Below are 21153 nucleotides of genomic sequence, written 5' to 3'. Positions count from 1 at the left end.
TCTCTCTCAATATCCCTCTTTTATATCTCTTCCTCTTGACATTTTTACCCTATCTTCTTCAAATCCTTCTATTTATCCTCTCACTATTTCTCTCTTTATCTTATACTCGAATACATACTTTCTTAAAACAGAACTATGTATTCGGGTCATGACAAGAGGATGATGGTAGTTGGAGAAGAAGAATGAGGAAAAAGAAAACGAATGAGATAGAAGCGGCAAAAAGTTATGCGCCAGTTGCTGTGTTGCGTACCTTGGTTAGAGAAAGAAATACGCCTGAGGCGACATGCGGCCTAATGAGTGAATTAAATGTAATTCGCAGGTGGATAAGCTAATTACGTTGTCCTCCCCGAGAGAAAAAAATGGAGACACATCAACTTTAGAATAACTTCAAATATTTTGATTTAATTTTATTTGGACTTACCTAAAAAATTTATTTTTTTATTATTTTACAAGAAATCTCTATTTTATTATTAGTTAAAATAAAATCATTTAAAAATAAATTCCAGAAACAACATTTAATTCCTTCTAAACATATTCTAAATAAATATTCCATTAAAACTAAATTAAAAAAATGTTTGTTTAAATAAGTTATCAATTTTATTTTTTGGATAAATTCATAATACATTTGATATTACTTAAACGTCTCGTTTAGTTGAAATGTATTCAATTTTTATTTTATTTTTCAATTCTGATATTATTTAATATATAAAATTTTAATTATAATTTACATAATTATAATTAAACGCATATATATGTTTTTGATTATAATCCTGAATCGAAGAAGGCTGCTAAGGGAGGCTGGTGTCATTGGGGGAAAAGCGAAACGCTCCGTTTTAAGAGTTCGTGATTCGCGGGCAACGTGAGTGTACACGTGGCAGAAGACAAGCCACGTCCTCTCCCGCCAAACAATCAAATATTGAATACCGAAAATAACCCTACACTGAAATTCAATGCCTAGAATATCCTTTCCCTTTCACCAATGTACGTGTATTCTGCTCGCGGCAAAACACAAATATCAAGCTGTCCCTTTTTTAAAGGACAATTTTGTAATTTGGCTCGTCAAAGTGTCCGCGCACTTGAAAAGTCGGTTCTCCGTTAAAGGCGGTCCTCTTTCTGCCCCAATTTCCCCTGCTCTCTCTCTCTTTCTGTAGTTTTCCTGTCTCCCTGCTTGCAGTCTCGGAACGTCGTCGTTTCGGTGAAGTTGAAACACAAAATGGCCCCTGAAACTAGAAGAATGGTTTACCCGAGAGAGTCAGACTCCGAGACAAGCTCGTCGGAGGAAGAGGAGGAGGAGGAGGAAGAAGAGAATAATTTGTCAGAATCAGAAGAAGTAGAAGATAGAAATAAAAAAAATGGAGGGAAATTTGATTTGGATGAGGGAAAGAAGAAAGGGAAAGTCCCCATTACTATCAGACTCAAGAAAGTCTGCAAAGTAAGAGCCGTTCATCAATCCGTCGTGTTCACGGTGTTGTTTTATTTGATTATCTATATATGTACAGACATATATATCCTCATTTCCATTTATCATTCCTGTTTTTAGGTTTTATGTTGTAATGCTCAGCGTTTGTTTCTTTTTGGTGGTGCTTTCAAGGTTTGCAAGGAGGCGGGTCATGAAGCGGGGTTTAGGGGGGCTACGTATATTGACTGCCCTAGGAAACCATGCTTCCTCTGCAAAATGCCTGGTAATTTTGACTTCTGGGTTGTGGATTGTCATCGTTAAACATGTCATCTTAAAGTATTTGCCATTTCTTTTTGCTTGTTTTGCATGCTGAGTTATTCTTTTCACATGGCATATTGTTGTTCTTTTTTCTCGTTAGGGGGATGATGATTTTACCATTTAGTTATAAGCTTTAAATTATTTTGTCAATTGAAGGCCACACAACAATGACATGTCCTCATAAAGCTACTACTGAGTATGGGGTCATTCCGGCTAGCCGTAGAAATACTAAGAACCCTTTGGAATTTGTCTTTGAACGCCAACTTCGAGCTAGAACTCCTTTAGTAAGCCATCTTGTAACCCACAACATGATTGATCATTTATAACTTATTATTTCCAGAGGTTCAATTAAGGAATGATGTCTTCTTTGCAACGAATTTTCTCCTTTTTTTTTTCGGTTGTACAACAGGTCAAGCCAGCATACTTGATCCCGGATAAAGTGAACTGTGCGGTTATCAAATACCATAGCAGACGGATAACCTGCTTGGAGTTCCATCCAACAAAGAACAACATCCTTTTATCTGGAGACAAGGTGAGTCTCGCCTACACAAACTTTGTTCAGATTACACTATTAGGCATATGCTATTTTGCTAACTGGAATAGTGGAAGCCAATGTATCCCGCTGTCTATTCATCTGTCTCACTTTGGTTTTTGTTTGTTTCTTGTACATGGTAACAGAAAGGACAAGTTGGAGTGTGGGATTTTGAAAAAGTGTATGAGAAGATAGTTTATGGAAATATACACTCTTGTATAGTTAATAATATGAGGTGAGCTCTCTCTTCCTAAAGCTGTAGACCTGTGTCAATTTCTTACCATGTGGCATTTTATCTTGTTCATGGATATTAAATTCACTTTAAGTGGATGTACAATCAATTAATTTAACTTCTGACCAGTCCTTGTAATTCTTGCAGATTTAGCCCCACAAGTGGTGATATGGTATATGCAGCATCCTCTGATGGGACCGTTAGTTACACTGACTTGGAGACGGGAATTTCATCATCTTTGATAAATCTTAATCCTGATGGCTGGCAGGTTATTTGTTTGCCAACTGATTGATTTGTACCTTAGTGCAGAATATGATACATACTCCCTTAAATCTGCTTTTGCTTTGAGGATATGTTTAAAAAGTTTACAAATTAGATGTAACATTTTAAGCGAGCTAAAGTAGGTGCATCTTTCCTTCCTTTTCCTTCTGACAGAGTAATCGGGGATATAATATGCATGTAATATGAATTTGACGACATTCATATTCTGACCTTGTTTGTGGCATTTATAGGGCCCAAGCAGTTGGAAAATGCTATATGGTATGGATATGAACTCAGAGAAGGGTGTGGTACTTGTTGCTGATAACTTTGGGTTTCTCCATATGTAAGTACTTTTCATCACTATTGCTGCTTCATTTTGTTACAGTTGAAAGATGCATTGTATATAACAAATATGAACCTGCTGAGGATCAACCAGTTTATGGAGTATAAGGAGGTCCTTGTCAGACTTCACTGTACCTTTTCCTATCCACCATTAAGATTAATGAATGTCATTATTGTACATCATTATGCTGTTTCCGTTCCTAGAATGTTAATTGGTTGCAGTTGCTGTCATTGACATTATTTTTCTAGTTCTCCTGTTCAAGGGATCACAAGTTGCAAATTTAGGATTTATTACATCTTATGCTGGCTATATATGTACTAGGAGCACTCGGATCAATTTGTTTACAAATTTAGACTGATGGTTTTGATTGTGCAGTAGGAACTAAATTATATATGGCTTAAGAGCTAAACCTCTCATTTGATGCTCATTTTTAACACTGTAAGCTAAGAAACTGGGATCAATGAAAAGTAAAGATATAATAAGAGGAAATGAAAGTGAGACCTTGAAACACCAACTGATTACATTAAAGGTGTCATAGCTACATTTTGCTAAATAATTGATTGTAGCCAAAAACAACAAAGCTTGAGTTGATAAGAAGATGCCCAATTTATCTAATTTTTATATTCTAATACATAAAGTATATTTCGAGGAGATCTACTCTAGATTGCTTAATGTTATGCTGCACTTTTAGGGTGGATGTTCGGTGCAATAGCAAAACTGGAGAGTCAATTTTGATACATAAGAAAGGAAGCAAAGTTGTTGGACTCCATTGCAGTCCTGTTCAACCAGAGCTTCTCTTGAGTTGTGGAAATGATCATTTTGTAAGTTTTCAGATTCATTACTAACTTGTAAGTATTCCCTTTCTCGTTGTGGAGCAGCTATTTCCAGGATTCCCAAGTGCATGACTAGGTTTGACTTTCGCTGATCCTCCCTTGACCTGGCAAAAAAGAAAATAGATAAAAATAAGAAGCATGAAAATAATTGGAAAATATTCTTTAAAGAAGAGGAAACTTCATGAAAATATTATATTTGTCTAATATTTATGTAGACTCGGTATCTATGTCTTAATGACCTCAGGCCCGAATTTGGGATATGCGGCGATTAGAAGCTGGATCATCTCTTTATGATCTTGCTCACAGACGTGTCGTCAACTCTGCATATTTCTCTCCGTTGTCTGGCAGCAAAATTCTCACAACATCGCAGGACAATCGTCTTCGAGTATGGGATTCTATCTTTGGTAATTTGGATTCGCCGAGCCGAGAGATTGTACATAGTCATGATTTCAACCGACATTTGACTCCTTTCAGAGCTGAATGGGATCCAAAGGTTATATGCTTTGCCTTGAAGATATATAATTTTTTTTTTAAACTGCATGATTTATTTTGTTTTTATCTTCACATTCCAAAATAAATTATAATGCAGGATCCATCAGAATCCCTTGTTGTTATTGGTCGGTATATCAGTGAAAATTACAATGGAGAAGCTCTGCATCCTATTGATTTCATAGACATCAGTACAGGGCAACTAGTTGCTGAGGTTATGGATCCAAACATTACAACTATTACTCCAGTGAATAAGCTTCATCCACAGGATGATGTTCTGGCATCGGGTAGTTCGAGGTTGGAGTCTGAACCTCTTTCCCTGTTGATTTATTACATACCGTAACTTTGAAATTGGAGTTCAATTATTAGTATGGTGTTTGAGATGGAAATACAGTCCAAAAACCTACTAGAAAGGGTGAAATGTGAATATGTTATATCCAACTGGACTAAATTAGATTATTTACATTGAAGAACTTTTGGTTTTCTTTCTTATCTATCCCCTTTGTGTCAGAATCATGAGAAAGGTTTTTAAACGATGCAAAATATGTTTTTGACTTGGGTGAAGTGCATTTTTCTTACCCGCTTCTCTCATGGCACATGCATGAAAAAGGTTGCCTAATTAAACGTAGAGGAAAAGTAATTATTTGGTTGTTCTTCATTGCAGTTATTTGCCCAAAAGTATTGCCTTTAAGTGGCCTAATTAAAGTTTTAATTTTAGGTCTCTCTACATTTGGAAGCCGAAAGAGAAGTCTGATGATGTAGAACAGAAAGATGAAGGAAAAATTATCGTCTGCGGAAGAGATGAGAAGATAAACAAGCGGAAGTTGGACGGAAGTGATCGTGATTCGGATGATGACATGTTCAGCTCGAAAGGCAAGAATGTTAAAATTAAAGAGTTTGAAATGAAAACTAAAACAACTCGCTATGGTCGGAAGGCTAAACGTTAAGAGTGATAGATGCAGACGCCTCCATGAGAAACCAGTTATTTACTATCGTGGAGTTTGATTTTGTGATTCCACGGTAGAGATTTTGGAGTCATCCAGTTACGTACCCTGTTTTGCCAAACCCCTTTTCTCCTGTTTGTAGAAAGTTTAAGTTTTCTAACACTTGCAAGAAGATGCTGTAGTTACGTAAGACACCTAACTTGCCATTCTGTTTCTCTGCACAGCTAACTTTTAGCCGAATTGTAAAGATTTCTCAAAAGGGTAATCTACATAAACCCTTTTTGAATGTCTTTCCGTAATGAGATTTTAGTTGGGTGCTGCTATATCGAAATGTGTGTGATTCAGTCTTTTTAATATGATTTTGAACTCTTCCTTCCCGAGCGTTATACTCAAGACGATTCATTTACAACCTTTGCTCTTTCTCTGGTCGAGGTGGTCGAATCAGCAGAGTCAACCATGAAACTGTTTTCTGTTTTTGAACGATTCTCAACTACAATCAGTAACTTTTGAACAGAATTAAGTGCACGTGCTTGACACAGATGAGTATATTAATGAGTTATTTAGTAAAGAGGTAATTAAAAATAGTAATTAAGATTAAAGTCATAAATTTGACTACTCTACTCCCCAAGGAAAGTGTGAGAGAAGTAACATTTAACAAGGTGTCTTGTCAGATGTCAAAGTTAAATTTTAAAAGGAGGTATATTAATTATATTCCCTTTAAATTTAATTTAATTTTTTTTTAATTTTTATTTACAAGAGTATGGTATACGACTGTTTTAATGTTCCAAGAAATAGATTACTGATTGACGTGAAGTTACGAACCTACTTTTTCGGGTCAAATACTCTTTGTTTCATTTCCTTCTATTTTCCTAATTTACTCCATGAGATGGGCAGATAAAAATATTAATTGCAGGAGTTATTATATAATACATGTGGTGATATTTCAATTTACAATAAAATGGAAATTGGCAATTAATTCGTTTCAATTTAATATCGACGTGTGTGATTCGTTACTTTTCTTCAATTAGCATCTACTTAAAACTGGTTATTGTGAAATTATAATTTCAATTCCAAAGACAGATTGCAAAAAATTCCTTCTTATAAATTTGTTAAATTTGTCTGGGTATCAGCGATCTGATTTTTGACTGGATTCGGAAGAAATTTAATTTCGATTTGCCAAAAACATATATATATATATATATAAAGACATACTCCTGATTATATACATACGTACATACATTAATTTTAATTGTTGTAAAAAAAATATTTTCAAAAAACGAAATCAGAAATGATAAATGAATTAAATCAATACAGAAAAGTACCTCATTAACAGAGATTTAGTGAACTACAGATTTTTTTTTTTTAATTAATTATTTTGGGCTTTTATTCTTTATAAATATCAAATATGATATATATCAATATCCATTCGTAATTATTATTATTTTTTTTCCAAATTATTATATGACTCATAGATTAATATATACACACACACACACATCAAGTGACGTATTCCGATTGCAATTACAGTCGTGCATTTGATCTCAGTATCTGGGGTTTGTCTCTTTATATTATAATTTGATTTTCATTTTAAACTTTTTTAATGGGGCCGAAGTGAAATCTGTTTCTTCTAGAAACAAAAAAAAAAAAAAAAAAAAAAACTAGGACGTGTAAGTTGCAAAGGAGTCAAGAACTACAACGCTTCCTCTCCCAGTGAAAATCTCAGCGAACAAAACGGCCTCCCAAACTGCGTGCTGGCTTAGCAAGAAATTTGGACTGTTGATTCTCCATTGTACCCCTGATAACGCACGCGGCTCCCTCGGTTAACGTAAGGGCAATTACGGTATTAAAGTAAGAGTTCAAATATTCCCGGGACTTTCGCTAACTGACTATATAAACCGATCGCTCTTCTCTCTCTTGGTTTCGTCTTCCTCAGTTTCCCTTCTTCCAATTGAATTCCGTAAAAGAAACCATAACTCTAAATAAAGTCTGTCAAGGAAACAAACACTCTCTCTGTTTCGCTACAAAAGAGAAGCGCCAAACAGATGGCTTTAAGCTGATTGATATTGTGTGTTGTTTCTGTAGATTGAGAATTCTCGTCTTTCATCGGACGAGACTACTGGAATACAGGGCGAGGAAGAGTAGGCCAAAATGGCTGCAGCGTCGAACGGGAGTGAATACTTTGAGTTCGAGATAGACGCCCAGTCGGAATCATTCGGGAGGCCATCGAACGCAGAGACGGTGGAGGAGGATGAGGAGGAGCTAAAATGGGCCGCGATTTCTAGGATTCCGTCGAATAAGCGAGGTAATTTCGCTCTCTTGAGGAGGTCAGGGTCTGAGCGCGATCCACAAGGGACTACTGCCATGACCGAGACCATCGACGTTACGAAACTCTCACGCAGAAGCAGGGAGCTCGTCCTGAAGAAAGCTTTCGCTACCAATGAGCAGGATAATTACCGTCTCCTCTCTGCAATCAAAGAGCGTCTCGATAGGTAATTCAACACCTCTCGTTGTTTCTTTGAGCATGACCATCAATATGCACCTAGAGTAATCTGAATCTCTCCGTATTTGTGAGAACGAGAGAAGGGGATTGTTGTCGTCATAATTGTGTGAAGATTCCGATGATTTTTTAATTAAAAATTTTGACGATTACAGAAGTTTATTAATACACAGAATATACGTATTAACTTCCCAGCATTATGAAAAAAGCATTCTCCCTTCTTCCCACCGGTTATTCCTTCTTATTAAATTTATGTTATACGAGTTTGTTCCTCTGTTGTTGGAAAATTAGTTTTAAGTACTAGATGGAACGTCAAAAGTGCTAAAAGCTTCCGACCTTTTCCAGATTCTAGGTTCTTGGTAAAATCTTCATACCCTCATAAATTTTGACTATTGTAAGTTTTTCAGGGTCGGATTGGAGGTGCCAAAAATCGAAGTGAGATTTGAGAACTTGAGAATCGAAGCCGACGTTCAAACTGGCACGAGAGCTTTGCCGACATTAATTAACGTTTCTCGTGACTTCTTTGAGGTAGAATATCCTTCTCGTATCCTCTCTGTAAACTTTTTTTTTTTTTTGCTTTTTCTTTCTTTGTTTTTCTCAGGCTCGTCCTAATTTTGTCTGGTTTTGACTGCAGAAACTACTGACTAAATTAAGAGTATTTCAACCTAAGAGATATAAGTTAACCATTTTGAATGAGATCAGTGGTGTGATCAAACCGGGAAGGTAAAACTAGCGTTAGCATTTATAAGAAGAGGAATTTCTTGCGCATGTACTAGATATTTTTCAATGAAATATTTGCTTAACTAATTTGCTTGCATTTGCTGAAACAAGAAATGATGGATTATCAAGCAATCTATTATTATAAGCAAAATTAATTATTATGGGTTAGATCATGTCCGACAAGTTTCTTCTTCCTTCTCTTTTTAAATTTTCCAAAAAGATGAAGTAATGGAGCTTGGATATCACATTCTAACTACATACCTGCATTTTTCTTTGTGCTTTATTCCGGTGACAGTAATTAGTAGAACATATTAATCATGAGAAACTGATCAAATCATTGTTGGTTGAAACTAACAATTGCACTTTTTGGGATTATATATAGGATGACTTTACTTTTAGGACCTCCAGGCTCTGGCAAATCTACCTTGCTTTTAGCCCTCTCGGGGAAACTTGACAAGAACTTGAAGGTAAGTAATTGATGCAGTTACAAATGTTAACTAATTGGTGCAATCTTGTAATTAGCTTTCTCATGCATCTCTTAAAAGTATCTTTTTAGCCTAACTTTTACATGCTTCCATAATTTTCTTTTTGTTTCCCATTCGAAAGTAACTAATTTGTTGCCTGATGTGTGGTATTTGTAGCATCATTGTTATTACATTTTCCTTACTTTGGGATACGAATTTAATTATTTTTAGTTTGGAAACAAAGTAAAATCTCATTCTCTATGCTAATTCAGTAAAACTCAAGAAATTTTATATTAGTTTGGTCCATTATAGAGACATAATCAATATAAAATTTGGATGATATGAATGGACTTTACCTGAATTTTAGACAATTTTGGGTTTTTTTTCACAAGTATTACTCATCAAATTTAACATGTTATCATCGTTACATAATAGTACTAAAGTCTTAAATGGTTTTGGATAAAAAATAATTGTTTAATTTATTTTGTAAGAATTTATAATATTGAGTTTATAAACTCTTCTCCAACATAATAATTATTTAAGTTTTTAAAAAATAAATACTTAAAATAATTTTATTCTCAAAAATTTATAAGTTTGTATTAATTATTTATTTGTCTGGTAAAAATATATTTTATAAACTCTATATAAATAATAAAAAGTGTTTCTTGAAAAAATAAAACACGTAAAATTGTTAACTTTTTTTTAAATTTTTTTTGTTTTATTTGGTATCAATACTTTTCTAGACTATATAAATTCTCTAAAATAGAAGTTACATCTTGACAACTTTATAGAAAATGTTGATACATGGAACTTACAAGTTATTTAATTTGCATTTGTAATTCATGTCTACAAAATAATAGGTTAAGCTAAATACGTTCCTAATTTAATTTTTTTTTGTAGTTATAGGTTCTTAAGTACAATGAAATTTATAGACTATGAAATACATCTAATATATATATATATATATACATTTTTTTATGTGTTTAGTTCATAAACTCCCCGGACATGGTAATTGTTTTTTCATAAGTTTGGAGAAACAACAGAATTTCTCTTGTTTTTGGCAGACAACTGGGAATGTTATCTACAACGGAGAAACACTTGACAACTTTCGCGTTCAAAGAACTGCTGCATACATTAGCCAAACAGATAATCATATTGCAGAGCTTACTGTACGAGAAACATTCGATTTTGCCGCTAGATGTCAAGGTGCAAGTGAAGGCTTCGCAGGTTTGTCTACCTATGAGTAAATTCCTTCGAAAGCTTTCTTTGATTAGTATTCATCGTTTTACTGCATTAAAATATTTTCATCTGTACTGGAACCTATTTCAAAGTTTACTACTTGTTGTTTCTCTTTCCAGTATGTACTGCCTTTTTGGCTCTTGTTCTAATAATGGATGGGGGTTTCCTCTCAAAAGCATGAAAACGCTACTAGTTTTGGCATTGCATTGAAAGTTTGTTTTCATGATTTAATGGTTTAACGGTGTCTATCATAAGTCATTATCTACTCTTCTATTTTTCTATAGGATATATGAAAGACCTGACGCGTCTTGAGAAGCAAAGAAATATACGCCCAAGTCCTGAAATTGATGCTTTTATGAAGGTTGTCACAAGCTCATGCTTCGTTTGTTAATTCCTTGTGGTTCTATTTTTGTTACTGACTGACTTGCCAACAAAAAAATCCGACCATTCAGGCATCATCCATCGGTGGCAAAAAGCACAGTATTTCGACGGATTATGTCATAAAATTGCTTGGACTCGATATTTGTTCAGATACGATGGTTGGTAACGAAATGCTCAGGGGTGTCTCAGGTGGTCAAAGAAAAAGAGTAACCACAGGTCTCTCTCTCTCTCTCTCTCTCTCTGTATTTCTCTGTCTCGATGTGTTATGCAGGAATTCAGATTATTGATTTTTAAATGCTTCTTGCCCATAAAGTTGAAAGTAAAATTACCGAATCCAGTGTTCTGTAAATTTTTGGAGGTTTACCAATGTTTAGTTATAGTAGGGATAGCCTGTCTAATTGTTGATTGAAGCTTTAGAATTTCTGGTTTGGGTACTTATCGTTCGTTCTTGTTTATTTTGGCGGAAATATTTAAACTTATGAGATGAAACTCTAATGTCGGTATTGAATGAAAGGAAAACTCTAGTGTCGGTATATTAGAAGAACTAATGAATCTAAAAATTTGTATTCCGACTATTGAAAAAATTAAATTGGGCCAATAAGAAAACATGTACCGAAATATTTGCTCGTGTTCCCTGATAAAATATTAAATTTGAGTACATTCAGGAGAAATGATCGTTGGGCCAAGAAAAACACTCTTTATGGATGAAATCTCCACTGGACTTGATAGCTCGACAACTTTCCAGATAGTGAAATGTGTAAGGAACTTTGTTCATCAAATGGAGGCAACTGTTCTGATGGCTCTTCTTCAACCTGCCCCAGAAACATTTGACCTATTTGATGATATCGTGCTATTATCCGAAGGTCATGTGATGTATCAAGGTCCTCGAGCCGAAGTCTTAGAATTCTTTGAGTCATTAGGATTTCGAATTCCCGCGCGTAAAGGCGTAGCTGATTTTCTTCAAGAGGTACTTCTTGTAAGGATTCTTGCGTGATTTGACGCTGCACGTGCCAGCCTAACTTGTTTTACTGCAGGTGACCTCCAAAAAGGATCAAGCTCAGTACTGGGCTGATCCTTCCAAGCCCTATGTATTCCTTCCCGCTTCCGAAATCGCCAGTGCATTCAAGAGATCCAAGTTTGGAAGGGCACTGGAGTCCACTGTTTCTGTTCCATATGATAAATCTAAAGGTCATCCTTCAGCTTTGAGCAGAACAAAATTTGCTGTATCAAGTTGGGAAAACTTTAAAGCATGCTTTGAACGAGAAATACTTCTGATCCGCAGGCATAGCTTTCTTTATATTTTCAGGACATGCCAGGTATGTTGGTTTTGATTTGTTTTTTAACTTTCAAGTGGCAAATTGCATCAGTAGCGTCGAACTTTAGGCTCATCTATATTTTAGTAACATACACATGATCATGTTAAAGGATTGATAATTTTTGCTGTCAACCGAAACGGTAGTACTTTCTCCTTAAGCCAGTGTTTAGCCCAAGGGTCAATATATTGTTTAAAGCTTGCTCTAGGAACAAGCTTTTTGTGGAAAGTTTGTTTTGTGTTTGGTTGCTTAAAGTGGTAACTATTGTCATGGACAACAAAATGTTCCATGTGTGTTTCGTGTTTAAGCTGGTAGTAATGAACAAAAGGAGCAGTTTGAGGGACCGAGAAAGAGGTTTTTCTGCTGCATTAGTTGACGGAAACACCAACAACTTGCTGAACATGGCTTCAAGCAGTTCAGGAGGTATTTCTCCACCTATATTTAATTAATGGAGAGGGTCCTTCTTCCTTAAGAGTAAATCCAACCGTGACTCAAATGAAGCATTATAAAATGGCAAAGAAGTTATAACTCTTCACTTGGTTGTTCAAAGAAATCCTTTCTTTGAGGATTATGTGATGTGAAACTAGGGATAATATTTTTCACCCAATTTGACCAGTCCAAATCCGAACTACAACCATTTTTTCTTTTTCAATAAGCAACGGGTTCGTAGTGGCTCGGGCTTGGGTCAGCCCAAAAAAAACTATAATGAGGTGGGCAGGTTCAAGTTTGACCTATTAAAATCAATCTAAATCGAAAGCAGGGTATATGTATATTTATTTATTTTTATCAATATAAATATAGGTATATAAGTTTTTAGTGTTTAGTCTAAAGGTCAATGTTTTTTGAAGCTTGGTCTAGTGAACTATATGTCTGGTTTTAACGGACTAATAGAGCAGTTTTCTCCGCACCATTTTTCTCTTCTCTTCTGAGTCTAAAGTCCAACGAATCAATATACGTCCGATATGTTTCCAATGGCAGTTTTTAAACTGCTGATCTGTGATGTGCCAGCACCTGTCCTGAGTCAAAATGTGAATATGCTCATATAATGTTGACAGACTTCATATGATTAAAATTTTCAATGTTCTGTACATGCAGATGTTTATCTGAAGTTTTTCTCACGGTTTGCATTTCTCTTATTCTCTTGCACGTGTTTAAGGTTGCATTTGTTGGATTCGTAACATGTACAACCTTCGTACGAACAAGACTTCACCCCACAGATGAGGCAAATGGCAGCCGCTATCTCTCTTGCCTGTTTTTTGGGCTTGTGCATATGATGTTCAATGGTTTTTCTGAGCTTCCAATTACGATATCTCGACTCCCAGTTTTCTACAAGCAAAGAGATAATTTATTTCATCCTGCCTGGTCATGGTCCCTTGCCAGTTGGATTCTGCGTGTGCCATACTCCATTATAGAAGCGGTTGTATGGTCTTGTGTTGTGTACTATACTGTTGGTTTCGCTCCTGCTGCTGGCAGGTATCTCCTCTGCAATTACTCTTCTGGATAATTCCTTCGTTTATTATTAGTTGGTTGTACTCATATTTCTTGATTTTACGGTTCAGGTTTTTTCGTTACATGTTCTTACTTTTTTCAATGCACCAAATGGCGTTGGGTCTCTTCCGTATGATGGCTGCAGTTGCAAGAGACATGGTCGTTGCTAATACATTTGGGTCAGCTGCCCTATTAGCCATATTCTTACTGGGTGGATTTATCATTCCAAGAGGTACTTTTGGTTTCATATTTATTTAATTTCTCAAAATTGAGTTACTACATGTTCTTGACAATTGTGTTGTTCTTCCTTCAGCGAGTATCAAACCATGGTGGGTTTGGGCATTTTGGATCTCTCCACTATCCTATGCGCAACGTGCAATTTCCGTCAATGAATTTACCGCTACAAGATGGATGGAGGTATGCTCATAGTTGTATATGCCATTTTTTAAAGTTGTTGCTTCTTGTACTTTTTTATATTAGCAACAAATGATCAAATCTTCTGGCAGAGATCTGCGATCGGGAATGACACAGTTGGTAACAATGTTCTCCATTTATTTAGCTTGCCCACCAGTGACAATTGGTATTGGATTGGCGTTGGTGTAATGTTTGTTTATGCAATACTTTTTAACAACATTGTGACCTTGGCCCTGGCTTACCTTAACCGTGAGTTTACTAAATTATATTTGTTATTGCAAATTCCTTTTACTGAATGGAGCATCTAGCAAACTCTCTCTAATATTTTTTTTTGCACTACACGTCAGTTTATAACGTGATATGCCTCTTATATATGCTTATGTAGCCCTTAGGAAAGCAAAATCAGTTGTTCCAGTTGATACCGTGGAAGAAAATGGGGAGACTGGTCAGTCAAACTATTATATTTGATTATACACTTTTTATTTCAATAATATATATTTGGAGCTTCCATTCTCCTCAAAATGGTTTCTGATTACTATTGTGTGCTATCACAAATTTATGCAGTGGGCACACAGGAATTATGTCAGACCTGTGCTCAGAAAGGTGTTAGGAAAAAGGGAATGATTCTTCCATTTCAACCATTGGCAATGACTTTCCATAATGTTAATTACTTTGTCGATATGCCAAAGGTTTGTCTGCCTGGTGATTTTACTTCTATTTGACATTTTCTTTTAAAAAATATCAGCTAATGTGAAACATGCATGCTTCGTGAAATTCTCAGCACATGCGTTCACAAGGTATAACGGAGACGAAGTTGCAACTTCTCTCGAATGTCAGTGGGGTATTCTCACCAGGTGTTCTGACTGCATTAGTGGGATCAAGTGGAGCAGGGAAGACAACATTAATGGATGTGCTTGCCGGCCGCAAAACAGGTGGATACATAGAGGGGGATATTTCAATATCAGGTTATCCGAAAGAACAACGCACGTTTGCCAGAATTTCAGGATATGTAGAACAAAATGATATACACTCTCCGCAGGTGACCGTTGAGGAGTCTCTTTGGTTTTCTTCCTCTCTCCGCCTTCCAAAAGAAATTAGCAAAGAGCAAAAACGAGTAAGCTATCACACACTTTGGGTGCTCATATGTCTTTCTTATTTGTTTTCGAAACACTAAATTGTTTAATGTTCTACAGGACTTTGTTGAAGAAGTGATGAAACTGGTAGAGCTTGACACTCTAAGACATGCTCTGGTTGGTTTGCCAGGCAGCAGTGGCTTGTCAACAGAGCAGAGAAAACGTTTAACGATTGCTGTGGAGCTTGTTGCAAATCCTGCTATTATTTTTATGGATGAGCCTACATCTGGACTTGATGCAAGAGCAGCAGCCATTGTGATGCGGACTGTTCGTAACACTGTTGATACTGGGAGAACCGTGGTTTGCACTATTCATCAACCGAGTATTGACATATTTGAAGCGTTTGATGAGGTTACTCAAATATAGCTTTGAGTTTTATTGGAAATTGTTTTTAATAGTCTATTCAACATGCATAGACTATTTTACAAGTGAGTAATCTGCTGATATGATGTTGATATGCACAGCTACTTCTTATGAAGCGAGGAGGACGAGTTATATATGGAGGGAAGCTTGGTGTGAATTCACAGATTATGATAAATTATTTCCAGGTGACTTCTTTTTACCTATTCTATCATTTGAGTTGTACTTAGGTGGAAACTGGAATCATGCTCCTTGGCAATAGTTGCTAACAGGAGTTTTTTGCCTTAATAACTGGCCTGAATTCACCTTACATTCCTTCAAATTATTGTCAACGTGGTTGGATTCAATTGTAAGATAACCAACCAAGTGTTTCTTTTTCCTCTTGTCAAAGTTTGGTAAGGCGTAGAGCTAAGTTTAGGATCTCCTTGTTAGTTTATTGAGGTTTGATTATAAATCTCTTTCCGAACATGTAATGTTTGAACTGTGTGGCTAAAATAAGCTTCCTTAAGCTTAGATTTCCTAATTAGATATTCTTTTTTTGAAAAAATCCAATATATCCTACAGAAAAAGCTCTTTGTCTAATTCAATTGGATTTTAATCTTGAGAGCTGATAGGATTTCAAAGATTGTTCTATCTTTAGCATCTAAATCATCATGCTGATGAGCTTACCTAAATCTCCTGTTCTTTTCATGTTTCTTTTCCTTCTGCAGGGGATCAATGGAGTTTCACCCATTCCTGATGGTTACAATCCAGCGACATGGATGCTTGAAGTAACTACGCCAGCTGTTGAAGAAAAACTTGGGGTAGACTTTGCAGAGATATACCAGCAATCAGAGCAATACAGGTAAATTTAATGGATGCCTGAATATATCTGTTTCCTTCTTATTTTCACTCACTTTCACTTGCACAGTCTCTGGCCAATACTTGCTTTTCTTTTTTTTTTTTTTTTAATTATTCTGTTACTCTCACATAGACATTCTCGCACCAACAAATGGTTCATTGCATTTTTTCAAAATACCCATAAAACAATGTTTGCTTATCTCTTCTACAGGGAGGTAGAAGCTTCCATTCAGCGTCTTAGTATTCCATCTGATGGCTCAGAGCCTTTACATTTCGATACAACATTTTCACAAGATCAGATATCTCAATTTTTGATTTGCCTTTGGAAACAAAATCTTGTTTATTGGAGAAGTCCACAATACAATGTCGTGAGAATATGTTTTACTACTGTTAGCGCATTGATAATTGGCTCAGTATTTTGGGATATTGGTTCAGAAAGGTGACTTTCCTTGATGCTATTCTTTTTTCAGAATCTCATATTCAAGAATGTGTATAAACCTAATATTAATTATATGCTAACCACGTCATTTGGGGATTCTTTTTTTCTTATCAACTAAAACATCAATCATGTCGACTCATTTATTCATATACATCTTGTAGGGGCTCTACTCGAAGCTTGCTTATGGTTATGGGAGCTCTTTATTCTTCATGTTTATTTCTGGGTGTGAGTAATGCATCTTCTGTACAACCTATTGTTTCAATTGAAAGAACAGTATTTTATAGAGAGAAAGCAGCCGGAATGTATTCTCCTATTCCTTATGCATTGGCCCAAGTAAGTTTTATGAATTTTGCCTTTTTTGTGCGTTATCCAGTTAAAGTTTTATGATGAAGTATTTACGATCATTATCTTTTTTATCAATAGGGTCTAGTGGAGATCCCCTACATTGCCACACAGACAATTTTGTACGGAATCATCACATATTTTATGATCAATTTTGAAAGGACAGCTAGTAAGATTTCAATTTTGAGAGGAGAAGTGCTTATTTTTCTTGCTTGCATATATGTTGTTAGAAACAAATTTGCTAAATTATAGGTATTCACATAAAATGTATCACGTATTGCAGGAAAATTTTTCCTCTACCTTGTTTTCATGTTCCTGACCTTCACCTACTTCACCTTTTACGGAATGATGGCTGTTGGTCTCACGCCTAATCAACACTTGGCAGCCGTCATTTCTTCTGCCTTTTACTCATTGTGGAATCTTCTCTCAGGATTTCTTCTCCCAAAACCAGTAAGCAATTTATCTATTCCAGTAAAATTAAAAAAAAAAAAGAAGTTAATATCTTTTCTCAATTGTTTACATATGTTTATTATTTCAGCATATACCCGGATGGTGGCTTTGGTTCTATTATATTTGCCCTGTTGCATGGACTCTACGGGGAATCATCACCTCCCAGCTCGGTGATATAGAAACAATGATTATAGAACCTGGGTTTCAAGGAACCGTGAAGGAGTATTTGGAGGTAAGTCTGGGATACAGTCCTGGCATGATTGGAGCCTCAGCAGGAGCACTCCTCGGCTTCTGTATCGCCTTCTTCGGAATATTTGCGCTCTCCGTTAGATTCCTCAATTTCCAGAGAAGATAATTCCTGAATTAATCTTCTCTTTTTAAACAACAGAAGATTTCTCAACTTGGCTTTCGCTACTTGCAGAAGAACATTATTTAGACCAACATTTATCATCAACTATACACATTTAAAATAAAAAACATTACCCTAGAATCTGAGTTGGTGCCAGCTTATCCTCTTCGACTTCAATTGACATGTAAACTATCTATTGAGAATTTTTTTTTTTTTTATAATGTGAGTAATGATGTAGGTACGAGTTTGGTATAAATCTGCAAACTATAGAGTTGCTATAAATTTAAATTAGTACATCAGTATTTTCTAGTAATGAAAACTATGTTTTCTAAATATAATAACTTAGAAAGAGAGATATAAATGTATATGTACGTATATAAAAAAACAAATAAATAAATAAAATAAAATAAAAGAAGAAATAGAGAAATGAAGAGTGTAGATTAGATTAGGAGAAAAGAAAAGGATGATTGGGATGAGCCTGAAGGTAAGTATAAGTAGATTGAGAAAATAGAAAAAAAAAAAAGGGGAGAAAAAGAAAAGAAAAAGAGAGGAAGAGGAGAGGAGAACAGCTGAAGGAGATGCAGTGGAGAAGTGAAGGAGACGACAAGGGAGAGGGAAATTGCAAGGAGAATTTAGGGGACCGGAGGAGTTGAGTGAGCTGTGGCTAAAGGAGAGAAAATGAAGGCAAGAGGTAAGGGAATTTAGGGTTTCTGACTCGGTAGGAAAAACAAGATTAAATATATCTGTATTTTCTCATTTTTTTTTGAAATTGGTCGAATGAGGTGATCGGGAGTGAGGGAGGAGCGGTGCGGATGAGGTGATTAAGATGAGTGTGGATGTAGAAACCTCTATTGGGAGGAGGTTTAGTGCGGATCGAGTAGAAGCCATCAGGTGAGAGTATAGGTTGGGCAAAAGTGGTGGAGGCTATGGCCAAGTCTTAGGATCCGAATAAAAGAGGCGGACTGAGTGTTCCAGAGGGAGGAAAAAGCCGTAACGCGATTGGTGTGTGTGTGGCCATTATAGGCCGCGTGTGACCGTGTGAGTGAACGACTCAGGTTGGCGTCTGGTGTGTATGTGTGTGGCGGACCCTGACCGAGGATGGTAAGTATTGAGTTGTTGAATGTAAGTGGTGTGGTGTGTGTGTGTGTGGCTCCGGAAGAGCTGTAACGTGGTCGGTGTACATGTGTGACCATTACTGGCCGAGTGTGACGGTGTATGGGAGCATTTTAGTGTGGCACCTGGTATGTGTGTGGGTGATAGAGACTGCCCGAGCATGGTAAGGACTGAGTGAGTGAGTTTATGTGTTACAGAGTGTGTGAGTGTGTATGGCCCTATGGCTGTGGTGGCAGGTTGGGTGTTGAATAGGCATGGGTTGGCCGAGAGTTGTGTAGGAGGAAGTTGTGTTGTATGGTTCCTCGTGTGTAGGGGTGGCCTATACACGACGTTGGTGGTTGTTAAGATAGAGGTGAACTAGGTGTGTATGGTCTGTTTAGGTCGGGCAGTTGCCGGTGTTGGTATGGGCAGGAACGTGTAGGTGGGGTTTTTACAGGCTGTTGCCCAGGGTGATTAAGGGATAATTGACTGAGTGATATGTGTGAGTGGCCTCTCTAGACCGGAAGAGTGGAAGGGGTGGATATGTGGTCGTTAAGGACTAATTTGTTCTAATACTGAGGTTGAGTGGTGGATATAGGCGAACTGTAAATGTGTTTAGGTCTTCAGGACTGCGACTACGGGTGTTGTGTATAGGCGTATTTCGATATTAATAACAGTAAGCAGTAGCTGTAACTGAGTGACTATAGGTAACAAAGTTTAGGAGAAGTGGCCATTTTTGGTAAAGATGAGAGTGAGGGTCTAAGTGAGGAGTGTTGGGAGGATGAGAAATTTTTTGATTTTCATACTGTAGTATTAAGTTTTATATTTTTTTACTGGGTTTATTGATGCTCATGACTGTTTTTTTTTTAAGTGTGTCATGTTCGAAATCGAAATCGAAAGACATAACGATGGAGTCCTGCACTTAAGGAAGGGACGTACGCGAGTATAGGATACTTGTTTGATACACACAAGTGTACACCCTGTATCAACCTTGATATTAGAATTATTATAATATTGAATATGCGAACTGATCATGTACTCTCTAGAAGTTAATTGACAGGAAGTGATTGTTACTTATAAGGAAATGAAATGATAGAGATTTATAGCATGTTGGAAATGTTCTCTAATGAGGATAATAGGTGGTGGAAATGTCTCATCTTTAGGATGGGGTATTACACTAAATCTCTCTAATATTCTCGTGTAGTGTATCTAATTGCATTCGTATGTTTTTTTTTTTTTTTTAATTTCTTAGATCTCCTTTTATCAAATTGAAAGCTAAATTAAATGAAAAAAAAAACAACTTATTTCTCACATGAATTTTTGTGAGTGAAATAGTAAGAAAAGTATAAAATAAATTATTTTTTCTTCTTTTAGTTAAAATATTGTATGCTCAGACTCCAAAAACTCCAAAAGATATATATTAATTTCTGAAATAGATAGATATTTATAAAATATTATTATATTATATGCTATTGAATTTCAATATTTAAAAAAATTTCAGTATCAATTATATTTAGCACCACGTTAATGGAACCCTTATATATAATACACTACATGCATACGTATATATATATATATGTGTGTGTGTGTGTGTGTGTGTGTGCATATATATTAAATGGACACGTGAGAAATACTTGCTTATGCATTTAAAATACATTAGAATAAATTGAGAAATTCGAAATGCATATAAATTAGTTCTTTTGATGCACGAATCAATAAAAATATATCATATCAGTGGTGAAACGGTGAATTATTATTTAATTTTATATATAATTTTTAATTACATTCTAGAACTATCCAAAAATTTTCAATTAAATTATTTGTAGAATATGGAATCTAATTACACATGCAAATTTTTATATGTATGACTCGAGATTATAAAATTAAAAAGTATATATTGGATATTAAACCAGAAGATGACAAATTGGTGGGAAACATATATATATATATATACATATTTATATGGTCTAACCACAAATGTATGACATGTCTTAAAACCGTTGACCTACTTGTCTGGCATCTTCACAGTGCAAGTAAATTATTGTTGGCTTCTACAAATTTGGAGAGTAATAATTCCTCTCTCTCTTTGTTTTATTCTTTCTAATGAATAATAAACTTTCTATCTTCGTATTAAAAGTCTTATGAGCCACAATGACACGTGGATTATTATTATTATTATTATTATTATTATTATTAAGTCATTGTGTTTCTTCAACGTGTTAAGAATTATATTTTAATTTTTAAAATTAATATATAATTTAATTGCAAAAATACTCAAAAT

At 35.6% G+C, this 21153-nt stretch overlaps 2 protein-coding genes across 2 annotated transcripts; both read left to right on the top strand.

The window, feature by feature from the left end:
• Positions 1-1098: 1098 nt before the first annotated feature.
• Positions 1099-5674, top strand: DDB2 (damaged DNA binding 2). Its single transcript, XM_022036098.2, has 11 exons — positions 1099-1432; positions 1592-1682; positions 1874-2001; positions 2127-2249; positions 2396-2484; positions 2629-2749; positions 2994-3085; positions 3777-3906; positions 4163-4411; positions 4508-4704; positions 5126-5674. Exons 1-11 carry the CDS (start codon positions 1214-1216, stop codon positions 5352-5354), a joined length of 1668 nt encoding a protein of 555 aa, XP_021891790.1. The 5' UTR covers positions 1099-1213; the 3' UTR covers positions 5355-5674.
• A 1588-nt stretch (positions 5675-7262) lies between these two features.
• ABCG31 (pleiotropic drug resistance 3) lies at positions 7263-18099 on the top strand. The gene is made up of 24 exons (XM_022036057.2): positions 7263-7840; positions 8256-8376; positions 8483-8571; positions 8951-9035; positions 10097-10259; positions 10556-10632; positions 10724-10868; positions 11318-11619; positions 11687-11968; positions 13122-13438; positions 13525-13685; positions 13767-13870; positions 13960-14116; positions 14253-14312; positions 14432-14556; positions 14649-14981; positions 15061-15351; positions 15465-15548; positions 16071-16204; positions 16412-16639; positions 16801-16972; positions 17063-17150; positions 17265-17431; positions 17520-18099. Exons 1-24 carry the CDS (start codon positions 7500-7502, stop codon positions 17784-17786), a joined length of 4293 nt encoding a protein of 1430 aa, XP_021891749.1. The 5' UTR covers positions 7263-7499; the 3' UTR covers positions 17787-18099.
• The last annotated feature ends 3054 nt before the right edge of the window (positions 18100-21153 follow it).

Source organism: Carica papaya, chromosome 2 (assembly GCF_054855325.1).
Source record: "Carica papaya isolate Zhongbai chromosome 2, ASM5485532v1, whole genome shotgun sequence".
Lineage (NCBI taxonomy): Eukaryota > Viridiplantae > Streptophyta > Magnoliopsida > Brassicales > Caricaceae > Carica > Carica papaya.
The sequence above is the reverse complement of the archived record's forward strand: the minus strand, read 5'-3'. Positions and strand labels throughout refer to the sequence as shown.

Bases quoted from the DNA above. Each gene is read 5' to 3' on its own strand.
- DDB2 (XM_022036098.2), top strand. From the start codon at position 1,214: ATGGCCCCTGAAACTAGAAGAATGGTTTACCCGAGAGAGTCAGACTCC. The intron at 1,683-1,873 runs GTAATTTTGACT...TGTCAATTGAAG, and splicing joins CTTCCTCTGCAAAATGCCTG to GCCACACAACAATGACATGT. The intron at 4,705-5,125 runs GTTGGAGTCTGA...TTTTAATTTTAG, and splicing joins CTGGCATCGGGTAGTTCGAG to GTCTCTCTACATTTGGAAGC.
- ABCG31 (XM_022036057.2), top strand. From the start codon at position 7,500: ATGGCTGCAGCGTCGAACGGGAGTGAATACTTTGAGTTCGAGATAGAC. The intron at 11,969-13,121 runs GTATGTTGGTTT...CACGTGTTTAAG, and splicing joins ATATTTTCAGGACATGCCAG to GTTGCATTTGTTGGATTCGT. The intron at 14,982-15,060 runs GTAAGCTATCAC...AATGTTCTACAG, and splicing joins TTAGCAAAGAGCAAAAACGA to GACTTTGTTGAAGAAGTGAT.